General features: G+C 36.3%; 3 protein-coding genes across 3 annotated transcripts; 1 reads left to right on the top strand and 2 right to left on the bottom strand.

Moving 5' to 3' along the window:
- Positions 1-1,381: 1,381 nt before the first annotated feature.
- On the top strand, positions 1,382-3,575 carry LOC104753176 (putative two-component response regulator ARR20). The gene is made up of 5 exons (XM_010475464.3): positions 1,382-1,583; positions 1,753-1,905; positions 2,009-2,371; positions 2,457-2,545; positions 2,670-3,575. Exons 1-5 carry the CDS (start codon positions 1,382-1,384, stop codon positions 3,447-3,449), a joined length of 1,587 nt encoding a protein of 528 aa, XP_010473766.2. The 3' UTR covers positions 3,450-3,575.
- Positions 3,576-5,565: 1,990 nt separating this feature from the next.
- Positions 5,566-7,735, bottom strand: LOC104749057 (putative galacturonosyltransferase-like 7). Its single transcript, XM_010470630.3, has one exon. It carries the CDS (start codon positions 6,996-6,998, stop codon positions 5,904-5,906), a length of 1,095 nt encoding a protein of 364 aa, XP_010468932.2. The 5' UTR covers positions 6,999-7,735; the 3' UTR covers positions 5,566-5,903.
- A 2,727-nt stretch (positions 7,736-10,462) lies between these two features.
- LOC104753177 (zinc finger BED domain-containing protein RICESLEEPER 2-like) lies at positions 10,463-12,566 on the bottom strand. The gene is made up of 2 exons (XM_010475467.2): positions 11,533-12,566; positions 10,463-11,423 (listed from the first exon to the last, which is right to left on the bottom strand). The coding sequence occupies exons 1-2, from the start codon at positions 12,564-12,566 to the stop codon at positions 10,463-10,465; spliced, it is 1,995 nt and encodes a 664-aa protein (XP_010473769.2).
- Between the last annotated feature and the right edge of the window lie 1,227 nt (positions 12,567-13,793).

Raw genomic sequence — 13,793 nt, forward strand, 5'->3', positions numbered from 1 at the left:
ACCGGTGGGGAGAGAGTAGACTTGCCAGATTTAGATTCCACAAGTTGAAAATTCAAATTTTATTTAAGTTTATGTAGTTTTAGACATATTTAAAACAATTAAGTTAGTGGAGGAATTGACTGTTTTTCCACATCCATATATTCAATTAATATTTTTAGTGAAGAATGCTACTATGTCCCTAATAGATTGATGTTATATGATTTTTTTGTGTTCCTAAAAGATTAATTTTGTAGATTAAAAACTAAAATCTCATTTTTACTTTATGTTTTTTCAAACATATCATTTATTTAATGATTCATATTTTCTCTATCTACCAAAAAGTAATTATAAATTCATTTATAAATAAAAACTAAACTTTTTTTAACATGTGTGATAATGCCAAACATCAATTTATTATGTGGAGGTTTTTGGTGTGAATAATAAATTTGTAACAAAGAAAGAAAGCTTAGCTAGAATTTTTCTTAATTTCTCAAAGTACATCCAAAGGGAAAAGATAAATAACTAGTAACATTACAAAATTTCTACTAATATATAGAGGAGAAGAAAAATTCTTAAAGAGAAATAAATTAAGACTAAATTTTTCTTAAAACTACATACTATTAGCTAGATCCTAGAGAGAGACAGACTCATCAGATCAAACAAAGAGCAGACCGTGTGTTCATTCTTGGATTTGAGACGTCTGATCATACTTATATATAATCAATCAAAATTCAAAACTATATGATCAGGAAAAGCAACATTACTAATTACTAGGTTCAGTCTTCAAATATAGGAATATCAATTGAATGTGCGTGTTGAATTCGATACTTTACTAATAAATTTCTTCAAGTATATTTTCTTGAAGTACGTACGTATACGGTACAATTTTTTCAGTCAAAGAAGTCAAACCATGAACGAGTCTGACCAACCAAATAATAGGTTTAGTTACGAACCAAATGGGCTGGGTGAATTTTAATGGACCTAATAATGACATGCATAGCCTACCAAGTTCAAGTAACGACTTAAACGGTTAAAATGATAAACGAAACGAGCTAATTAAAGAGAGGAACGCTAACAGTACACTCTCTCGTTTCTTTAATTTTTTTTATTATTAATTTGTTTTACAAAGATAAAAAATGTTATTGCCCTCCACACTTCTTTTTGCAATTCTTTTTAACAAAAAAAATTTATGGATAATTACTGAAAAAAAGGAAGTCTTTAAGCTAAAATTAATAGCAGAATATATGCTTTCCAATATTCAACTTTTCGTACGTGAACTATATACATACCTAGTTTTTTCGCACGCTCTTAAAACTCTTCTCTCTCTCATCCTTCTTTAATTCAATTTCTTTCTCTTTTTTCTTGCGCTTCAAGCATTCATAGTTTAGAATTGTTATCTTCGATGTCAGTTTCAGCTAACATACTCGATGAGAACTCTCGCAACTTGCGAAAAGAGGTTTTAGCTTGTGATGATGAAATTGAATCTCCTATCAACGATGACGACGAAGAGTTCCCGACGACGAGTATTAGGGTTCTTTTGGTCGATGCAGATTCCAATTCTTTACTCCTCATGACGAATCTCATGGCACAGTACTCCTATCAAGGTATCTAGTTCTTTGATTTAACTTTAGGGTTTCTTTTTATGTCGTTTCTTTGACGAATTAGGGTTTTTAATCAAGGGATTAGGGTTTTACTTTAAATTTTTGTTTGTGTAATTGAGGGTATTACATATATAACGGTTTACGTACGATTGTGTTTAATTTTGTGTTTCAGTAACGAAATATGACAACGGAGAAGAGGCCATGGCTTTCTTGATGAAGAGTAAGCATGAGATCGATCTGGTAATTTGGGATTTCCATATGCCCGATATCAATGGACTCGACGCTCTCAATACCATTGGTAAAGAGATGGATTTACCCGTAGTAAGTAAGTATATACAATTTATACCCACTGTCTTTCTCGATATATATAGCGCGCGTATATAATAAGGAAATCTCTAATCTTCCATATGTGAATTATTCGTGTTCAGTCATGTCTCATGACCACAAGAAGGAAACTGTTATGGCATCGACCAAGAACGGCGCGTGTGACTTTCTCGTGGAGCCGGTGAGCAAAGAGGTCGTTGCAGTTGTATGGCAACATGTTTATCGCAAGAGCATATCAAAATCTGGTTTAGATAAACCGGGTGAATCATGTACGGTTGAATCAGATTCGGACGAATACGAGGGTTTATTAGGGCAAGACAATCTACATCAGAGCCACGGAGAAGGCTCCAAGAACACTTGCGATCAAAAAGAAGACGTGTCTTCCGCCATGAAACCTCGGATGAAGTGGAGTGCTGAACTTCACCAAAAATTTGAAGCAGCTGTCGAAAAGATCGGCAGCATTGAGAGTAATTAAATTAATCACACTATATATAATCTATTTGCGTAGATAATAAGTTTCTTGATGATAATCTTACTTATTGCATTTGGCAGAGGCTTATCCGAAGCAGATTCTCAAATGCATGCAAGAAGATATGAATGTCCAGGGGCTCACTAGAAACAACGTAGCAAGTCATCTTCAGGTAATCAATATCTATATCGAATTTGTCTTTCTTTTTATCAATTATACTTTGGTTGTTTTTTTGTTTCTTCCGGGACAAGAAACCATTAGTCAGGGCTAACAATTTACAGCTATTGCGATGGCAGAAGTATCGTCAAAGTTCCAACAAAAAGACCAGCACTCCGCAGGAAACCCAAGAAGATCATTTTGACTGGTGTAACACTGGGCAAGATCCCCCTGATTTCGCAGCTTCTAATCCGCCTCTAAGCTCGACTAGAGCGCCCTATTTCATGAACGATATTCAAGCAGCTGCTATGCCTAGAACATCATATTTCACGACCGATCAAGCCGCACCACCGATCCAGTGTTTATCAAACGGTTACAACCTGCCGATGAACAACAAGAACACCTACTTCATGGCCAACCATGTGACTTATATTGACCAATTCCAGCAGCCTCTGCAACAACAGCAGTACCAATATCCTTGTCTTAATTTGCCCTCCATGCTAACCAAGCAAGAATCTGGACACGTGTCGTCAGCCATGGAAAATTCAGATACGCTCATCTATAGCTCAAGTTTCCCTAATTTTGATCACGACGATTATTTCCCACCAGCAGAATTCAATAACAACAACAATCCTGATCAGTTCCCACCTTTTGGATTAAACAACAATCGTGATCATCAGTTCCCACCTGCTGGAATGAACAGCAATCATGATCAGTTCCCACCTGCTGGATTGAACAACAACAATCGTGATCAGTTCCCACCTTCTGGATTGAACAACAACAATCGTGATCAGTTCCCACTTGCTGGAATGAACAACAACACTCGTGACCAGTTCCCACCTTCTGGATTGAACAACACTCGTGATCAGTTCCCACTTGCTGGATTCAACAACAATTTCGATCAAACTGGTCGAAATTGAATTCTCTTGTCTTAGGTGATCGTAGCATTTTCTATATCTACCCACTGATTTTTTTTGGTCTTGCACGTACGTAGGGGATCTTTTATTATATCCTACAAATGTGAATTGCAATACCTCGTTGCGATTTGCGTTTGAAGCATGCAATACTGTTTTTGTTTTCTTTTTGCTTTGGTCGAACCTATGGTTTAATATTTGAGTGATCTATATAATTTAATCACTCGCGTATATATATTATAGTTGATTTGATGATTGGGCAATGTCAATGGCAACATTCGTTGATAGTACTCACTGTTTTCGAATTACTTGCTTTTGTGTTCGGACGCTCAGAGTTTTTCAAAAGGTTTTTTTTTTAATAGTCAAAACGATATATATACTTACAAAATCCCAATCACGACGTTTGATATTGCTCTCTTTCCATCAACTATGTATCTAGATTCTAGCTAGACTGTATATCTATTGACAAGAAACAAAATTTACCTCTGTACATTGCGATTTCATTTTAGTATGTAGGCTCTGGATTTGTGTTGTTAACTTGTGAACCGTGATCATAATGAAAATTTAAGTAGTTTACTTTGAAAATTTCAGTTAAAGATACACTGTAATTTAGTCGATTAACTTTGCGATGGGCCTTGCGAGATTTTTCTGTGTGGGATAACCGGATAAGGATAAATACTATGGCCTAGTGGGGTATGTCTTATTTGGGATTAACACAAATTTTTACGATTAATTAATTGTTAAAAGGCCAAAATATAATAAACGAACCAACAAGTATTGTGTAGGTCATTCTCGATCTTGCTTATACAAGAAAAAAAAATCACCATGCAGTGTTTATCTATTTCTGCATTAAGCTTCATTAGCCGACCAAATTTTCCCAAAATTCTGATACATAGATTATGAAGAGTGAGTGTTAACGACGATTCCAATTAAGAACCAATGCAATGACCGCAAAAAGAAATTAACGATGGGGATATTGGAAGGAGAGAGTCAAAAACACAAGAGAGAAAGAGAGAGAGACAGCCTGGGAGAGTGACACGGAGCACATGGAACCAGCTGATTCCAGGAGAAGGTTACAGCAACTTGGCCACGTGGGATGCCAGGAGGTACACACACTTTTGTGTTGTGTGAGCCAAAAAAGCCAACAACAATAATAATAATAAAAAAAAAATTAACAAGCGTTAATTCATTGTTGTTTTTAATTAAAAAGTACTCAATTCCACATCACCCTCGAATACTCTATTTGTCAAAAAAGAAATATCATAAAATTTGCCCCCATTTTTTTTTTTTTTTTTTTTTTACGATTAGTATGATGATATTTGATCACCACCTTATCGTTATGGAATGGAATGGATGATTCCAAAAATCAAACCGAGTCCTTCCGTATCACATACGCAACTAAAAGGATAATCTAACCAGAACTTTTTCTTCTTTTCATTTTCTTCCCTCTCAAAACAAAGAGGAGCTGCCACCTTTGCTAATACTAGCTAGAAACTATTCAATTTAAAATAATACTACTTGCCTATGCTTCGGAAAAGAGAAAACGAATACTGAAACCAATGAATCATTCAAATAGAGATCCATCCAACTATGTTGTAACAACAACAACAAATGTCAGCACAAAAATACATATGGTGGTTTAAGTTAATTTAATCTGATTGAAAAGCAAAGTGCGTTACTTTTTGGTTAAGAACCAACCAGAGGAGGACAATCAAACAATCAAAGTGTGATCGCATACTATATCAATTTCAAAAGCTTATTATAATCAGTCCCTTCCACTAATGAAATAAGAAGAAGAGTCGAAGCACTAAAAAGAAACAAAAAAAGGTGAAGTAAGCAAAGAGACCGACACCATGTTTTATTTTTTTAAACTACGACATACTCTTGGAAGAGTCGTGTCCTTCTTCTGGCACTTTGGCTTTTGCCATGTTTTCCATCATATTCCGACTTTGAAACAAATCTTATTCCAATTTGAAAAGCATCTCCCGAAAGAAAAAAACATTATTGTAGACCAAGAAGAGGAAACAACTAGCTAGAGAGTGTCGGTGAAATCTTTTCAATCAACTTGTGTTAATTTGGATCAAACGATAAAAACTATATATATGGGAGACAGTTAAAACCATTTAGGGAAAAAAAAATGACAGAATCATATATATAAAAAACATATGGTAAAAAAGTCTGTACAACAAATCTGAATTCAGTATCTCCTATCTTCTTCTTCTTCTTCTTTTTTTATTTTTTTCATTTTTTTTTATTTCAATGCACAGAACAATCGAATAGAATACAGAGGAGGACGAAGAAACAAATTCCAAAAGTCTGTAAAAATCATAAGAGAAAGAAAAAAAATGGAGAGAAAGAAGAAAGAATTTAATTTTGTTTTCAGTGAATGAAGGAGAGAATTTACCAGCTGAGACTGAGAGAGAGAGAGAGAGACTATATAATATGTAAAAACAGAGATCATCAGCGTGAGTTGTGGTGTCCATACAAATCATAAGGTGCCCAAAGAGTATCAAGTGGACAAGGCCGTCTGGAATCTAACCGGAACCACGGTTTACCACTACCGGACCAATGAAGCAAGCTAACCGGACCTGGATGTAGATCTCTGCAGCTTCCTCTCACGTTATCTCCACCTAGCCCGTGCTGGTTCCACCGATGCTCTATCGGAGCCACCTCTCCGGCGAATACAAGCAAGAACGGTGGCAGTGACCCCAGCTCGTATATCCTCCTATCACTCTTCTTCTGGATCTCCATCCACTTCTCAATCACCTCCGTGTACCCCACGCGCCTCCATCTCTCTAGATCCATCACCATCACCCCCGTGTTGAAGTAGCACGGTTTTCTCCCCGCGAACGCTCCCGAGAACCGCTCGTCCGACCAGAACGCCGCCGTGAAATACTTCGTGAAGTTGGCGTGGCAGTACTCCGGAGCTCCGATGGTCTTCGATCCCAGCTTCGTCTTCCACAGCTTAGCTATGTCATCGACGACGACTAGATCGGAGTCTAGATAGATCACGCGGCGCACGCAGGGCTCGAGGAGACCAGCCAGGTAGTTTCTGGCGTAATTCAACGGCTGCTCGAGGGCTTGCCTGACGGAGGTCGAGATCAGGGTCCGTACGATCTCGGGATCGAAGTAGTAAACCTTGAACCTCAGCTCGGGGAAGGTCGAGCGGATCAAGGACTCAAGGCCGGTCTCGGAGACGAGGAAATGGAAGAAGACGCTCTCGGGACACGAAGAGTGCTTCAGGATCGAGTGCACGGCGGCGACCGAGCCACGGAGGTACTCGAAATCGAGAGTAATGGCGACGTGGACCAAGGAAGGGTTACAGACGCCGGAATCGATGTCGGCGGCGGGGCAATCGGCGGCATTGCGGAAGACGGGAGCTTTTCTGAAGGAGAACCTATGGGGCTGTGGATCGGAGGTTGGGAAGCGGAGGTAGGCGTCGAGATGAGAGGATCTGATGGCTTCAGCTGGTGGAAAAGATTGGAGAGAAGGAGAGAGGACGATGATGACCAAAGCGGCGGAGAATAAACCGGAGAATCTCATAATCCAAAGCATCTTCCTGAGGAGGAGATTAATATTAATATTAATATTACGTTTCTTCTTCTTCTTGGATTTGAAATCAAACCACCGATGGGCGGCGAAAGAGGCGATGGAAGACCGGAGAAAAGCTAGGGTTCCTTTGATGTCCGCCAGAGTTTTGTAGATGAATGCATCTGAAGAAGACAAGCGTAGGAATCCGATTATTATTATTATTCCTGGGGTGGGGTGGGGGGGGGGGGATCGAAAACTATATGCCGTGGGATCGAAGCGACCTGAGAGAGGAGGAGAGGAATCAAAATTATTTAGGAATCTCTTGATATCGGAAGAAGAAAAAAGGCGCAGGTTAGGAGGGGGCGGTGCTACGGTGCGCCACCGTCTGCTGTTTTAAGCCCTCCTCTCCTTCTTCTCTCTCTCTCTCTTTTAGGCTCTCTCTCTCTCTATTTTAGTAATTACAAAGAATGAAGAAGATGAATAGAAGAAGGAAGAAGCAGCAAAGGCCAAAGCGGAGAGAGAGAGAGAGATGGGCTCTCACAAAAAAGACTTATTCCTTCGATTTCTCCTTAGCCAACAACAAACAGATTTTGTGTATTCTTCTTATTATTTGTATGCCTAATCATAGAAATTTTTATGTTTTTTTTTTTTCGTTTTCTCGACAGCCTATTATTGTGACCTTATTTATATATCCATCTCTATTCAATCTTTTGATCTTGAAATCGACTTTTCTATGGAAAAATATCTTCTTTTTTTTGGTAGATAAATCTTTTTTTTTAAATGCTAATCATTACTATATCAAAATATAATCTATTCATATTTAACATACTGTAGTCTCAATATCAAAATTTAAATATTCTTAGTATGTATAATCTCAAATTTAATCATTAAATATTTTAAATTTTACTAATAACTACATTTATTAAATTAGTTTTAATAAACAGTAAATTATGGTTATTTAATATTAATAATCATTAAATTAATTTAATATAGTCTGAATATCAAAAATTACTATTCTAGTACGTATAGTCTCATAATTTTCATTAAAAATTTATTTTAATAATATTCATTTGTTTGTAATTTAGATTTCATAATCAGTAAACTATGTTAATTAACAGAGATTTACTGAATTATGCTTTATTATCTCAAATTAATAACACTTTAATATTAACTTGAATAAAATTTTCAAATTGTGTATTAATTATTCGAAATTTACTAAAGTTATGTTTTAGTCTCAAATTAATAAAACTTTAAAGTTAACAAAACCTATTTGTTTTCATTGCACGTTGATATTATGTTTTTTTTTTAAAGATAAATGGAAAACAAAAAATGCAAACCAAACGTAAACCAAAATCCTAATCAACCAGCCATCGGTTGAATTAGATATGAGGCCTATATGCATTTCTTTTTCTTATATAGCTGAACTTGATAAATAAATATAGGGTACAAGTGTCGTAAAACATTTAACTAAACCGAATAAAAAGGACAAACAAAGACTGAAAAGATTCATGAATTTATTGACAAATACGTGATTTATTACAATAAATGATAAAACTAAAATTGTTCTTCATGACATTAGCCATTTACGTGCTGAGACTACCCTGTTCGGCGGTTAATGTGTCCATCTCAACACCAAAACCATCTTTGTTTACCTTTGACCAACAACCCGGATAACCTGGTCTGGTCCGTTTAAACAAAAAGTATTATATTGATTGTTTACTTATACTAAACCAAAACAATTTAATAATTTATAACGTGGAGACGAAGTACAGTCACTAATTACTTCCCGGCTAAATACATTTGATATACAAGATTAAATAATATCCTAATCCAGTTGGAACAAGTAATTGTTAGTTAAGGATTCAGCACACAACCAAACCAATCTTTATTACTATAATTGATTGATTCGGTAACAAGATAACTTAATTACATTCATATCGCAAGCAATTAATTTGTTTTTAAAAAACTTTATATCTTTATTAATGCTGATAAAAGTGTAGATTTCCAGATCAAGTGAACCTCATGATTCATGATTTATGACTCATGAGTGGTAGATAATAGGACCGTTACTTTCCTGTGAACTTTTGAACTGTATTAATTGTTATAGATTTTTCAGATTTGGATCTTTAACCAGAAACGGGACAAAATAAAACGACTTGGATTATATATATATATATATATATATATATATATATATATATATATATATATCTGTCAATTGACTTACAAATTCGTTTATTTTGGGAAATTCTTTTAAAAATAGTTATCTAGTTTGCATATTTGACGAAACTATTATGTTAACAAATTATACACGAGATTATACGTGAGCCTCTACGTACATTTTTCATTTATCACTAAAATATCATTTTGTGATTAGCATGGAGAACACTGTCGGTAACATATATACGAAGTCTATTCAAAACCCAAAGACAATTATTTGTGTATAACCATCATATCAGGTACGTGTAGCCTACTTTACGCTTCGTCGTCACTTTCATCTTCTTCTTTTTCGAAAAAGAGATATATACTATAATTTTAATTCTATATTGTCCGAAATTATAAATAATATCCCAATATGACACTTGAAATTAGCCCTAGACATTCGGTTTGTTCGGCTAAATCGGATCGGTTTGTTCGGTTTGTTATTTATTCGGTTTTTGAGAAATTTTGTTGAATTGGACCGATAATTTATTCGGTTCGGTGTATTCGGGACTCAGATTAATCGGATCGGTTTTCTGAGAAATATTGCATTCCGAATTCAAACCGAATCTACACTACTTCGCTTATTATGCACCGAAGTAACCAAAAAAACTGAGCCTAACAAGTGTATGTATCACATCATTATAGACCCATATGCAACCATGATTTACAAAAGAATGGACCAAAAGCCCTCAGCCTAAATAACAGTTTGATTAGAATTGAATCAATACCAACTCATTGTTTAGGAGGTAGAAGCTATTGAATCAATACCATATCAAGGCTGCATTGTGCATGCTGCTTATCCGCATCAAAAAACCACAAAAGAGAGCAGCTACCACTTTCCTATTCCCGAGTTATGTTAACGCTGCTATTACACATCAAAAAGTACAAAAGAGCTACTTCCTAATTATACTACTACCTGTAAACATCAAAACAGAGAAACACAATAAGTAATCCAAGTTCCAACATTCAATAATCTAACTAGTATTTAGAAGATATAAATGGAAATACATAACTTATACCAAGCAAGAGTCACTGAGTATCATTTTTTGCATTCCGAGAATCTATACAAGCAAAACAATGGTCATAACTCATAAGTAAACAGATTGGTTATACACTTATATTAACCAAGGGATTCAAAGAATGCAACATCCTCCAACATCTGCGTCATGGAAGCAACATCAGCTTCTGCTTTAAAAGAGCACATGTACGATAGCAAAGAGAAATCAGAAGTAAACAAACCAATGCAATATAAATACAAATCAGAAGCACATTCAGAGTTAAAGTGATCACCTTAGCCATTGCTGAGTGAGCATCAATACTTCAACCATATAAGGAGTTAAAGAACTCCTATATGAATCCAATACTCGGTCACTAGTACTAAACACTAATTCTGAACCGACAGATGAGACTTGGATAGCTAGAACATCCTTAGCCATAGCAGACAAGATAAGGAATTTCTGGGTGTTACACTTCCACCATGAGAGGACATCATAAGGGAAACCCAAAGCAGTCTCCACTCTAACATTTGTTTTCTCAGTTAAGTAGATATCCAACTCACTGCAGCCAACTACTACCCCCTCACAGCCATCATCATCATTATCATCAGATAAGGCAGCCATAGTATTTGCTGCCTGTGATGCTTCGGGTTGCTCAACCTCAACAGGTATGCTAAGTCTGAAACTGTATTCCTCATACAGTTTTTTCATCACACTTGTGACTAATTTAGTAAGCTTCCTACACTCGATTGTATCCTTACCATAAAGTTGTTCAAAGCATAGACTAGCAAACTGCATCTTATTCCTAGGATCAAAGACACTACCAACAATAACTAGCGGATTCATAATTATTAACCCATCCCAATACTTCTCAAATTTATCTCTCATAATGTGAGCATGCTTCCTAACCTCCTCATCACTGTTTCCACACTTAGTAATTAAATTTCTTTCAATGTTTACAATCTCCTTGTAAGAAACAGTCGAGATCACAGTTGTGGAAGCCGAGAATGTCAAAGTGCATTTGTAAAAGACCTTGAGAAACTTCACTAACCTTGCAGCCTTTTCCCAATCAGAATACATTGGTGGTCCAACACGTGACTGCTTAGTCTTCTCATCATCTTCCAGGAAGTATTCATCGTACAACTTGTCCTCACTCAGCATCTTCTCAAAGGCTACTCTTAACTTCAAAGCTGCGGTGAGCATAAGATATGTTGAATTCCACCTTGTAACCACATCGAGAGGCAAGCTGCCTCTACACACATTTCATGTGTCACACCTGTAGAAGATTAAAGCCAAATCAGAAGCAAACAATCCAAAGTAATATAATTAGAACCAAATGGTGAAAGACTTAAAGTGTTCACCTCAATTGAAAGGACTTCAATCTCGTAAAAGAAGATCTCACATATTTGATGGCATTCCGGATAGCAACAATGCTGTTATTTGCCATTTTCAGACCATCTCCCACAATTAGATTGAGAATGTGAGCACAACACCTCATATGCATGAATTCACCATTGCTTACTAAAGCTCCAACTTCTTTCAGCATCAACGCTTCTCTAAAAACCTTCAGACCTTTGTCATTCCCCTTAGCATTATCAACCGTAACTGTGAAGACTTTCTCAATCCCCCAATCCTCTAAGCAATTAAGCAGCTGTCCTGCAATTGTCTCTCCTTTGTGATCCGTCACTATCTTGAAGCTAAGTATCCTTTTCTGCATTACCCAATTCTCATCAATCCAGTGACCAGTCACAACCATGTAGTTGACAGATGTGGATTGTGAAACCCATATATCAGTGGTTAGAGAGACTCTTTGTTTCTCAACACTAAACAAGTGTTTTAGCTCTGATTTCTCTTGCAGATACCTCCCAGCAATGTCCTTAGAACAGGTCTTTCTAGAGAAAGTCTGATATAATGGCAGAATGTTGAAACAAAACCGCTTCCACCCTTCAGATTCAACAAAAGAGAATGGCAACTCATTCACCACAACCAATTCATTAACCAATTGCCTAAACAGTTGAGGATCATACCTAATGACCCTCATATTCCCTTGATTATCAGTACCTAATGCCTTCTGACTCTCCCTCTCATTGAAATCCTTGTACAATTTGCATATACGAATGTGACCCCTCATCGAACTAGTCCCTGCTAGAACCGTATCACACCCTACTTCTGTCCTACAATACTTATAGAAACTATACTTATCATCCTCATTCCTCTGAATGAAGTGTCGCCATACCTCAGCCCTTTTAGGATACTTCCTCTTTGGCTTAGGTGGTAGAGCAGAGTCTGTTGTATTCCTTTTATTCCCAGCCTCAGCAGTCCCAGCAGCAGAGTCGACATTAGGGTCGTTCGGGTCTTGAGCATCCATCTGCAAACCATCACAGACTCTTAGCATTAGAGAAGTTCGAGCAAGTAAACCATCAAAAAATTTATACTCACAAGTCACAACAATCGATTAAAGCAACCCTAGTTTGTGTTTAAATCTCAGATGAAAACAATTACGACTAAATTTAACAACCCAGAAGACGAAATTATAAGAAACTATACCAAATTTTGGAAAATAAATCGATTTGAAAAAATTAGGGTTAGGTTTTTTTGGAAATCTGACATTAACGAGATCAGGGTACTAGAAATTAACAGAAACCCAAGGATTTAAAACGATTTCAATTATAAGAACATAGATTGAAAGGAATAAGAGTTTACCTTCTCGATTTAGGGATTAGGGTTCACCAAATCTTTCGATTTCGGGAATTTTCCAACAAAGATCTACTTATAAAAGACAACGAAGAATAACAGAAGAAGAGATTAAGAGAACGAGAGAAGAAATGATGATGATGAGTGACTGAGACGGAGTTTGGGTTTCTCGAAGAATCGCCTTCGTAGTCGGCTGCGTAGGGTTAGAAGGTTTTTTCTCGAGGGTGAAAGACTGAAAGTGATTATTAGGGTTAATGAGACACCATTTATACCTCGGTTTAGTAAAACCGATCGGAAATGAACCCCCAAACCGTAATTTCCCGAAACCGAATCCGCAAATTAATTTTCTCGATCGGTTCTCCTCATCCTTCTATCTCGGTCCCAAAAACCGAATGTTTCGGTTTACTCGGGTTGGTTTTTTCGGGTCTGACTGAAAGCCCAGGGGTAGTTAAAATGTACCACTCCTATTTGATTTTAAATTAAAAAATGGTTGTATATGACAACTATATTTGTTCCTTGTGAGGGACTAAGACGATTCATTTTACACAAGTAAACTCATATTTCACTATTGATAACAACCATGGATGGTTCATATGTCATTGTATAACTATATAGTATGTTTCAAAAAAAATATTAGAAACTGAATCGGACAATTCAGTACGAGTATGAAATGTTACGAAAATTGTAGAATCAATAAACAAATGTTTCATATTATGTAAATTGTTTTCTTATATGGACCGACCACGAAACTCCATGTGCCACACAACAAACTTTCAAGTAATTCATTCGTTCATTCACTGCTGAGCTAATGGACTTTATGCTCTTTGGTCAACTCTTTCTTGATTAATTTATATCAATTGGTTTATTAACGGGTAATTGTCATAAATACCACTAAAATAAATTTTTATTTTAAAAATACAATAATTTA

This window comes from Camelina sativa, chromosome 16, assembly GCF_030686135.1.
Source record: "Camelina sativa cultivar CO46 ecotype springtype chromosome 16, ASM3068613v1".
NCBI lineage: Eukaryota > Viridiplantae > Streptophyta > Magnoliopsida > Brassicales > Brassicaceae > Camelina > Camelina sativa.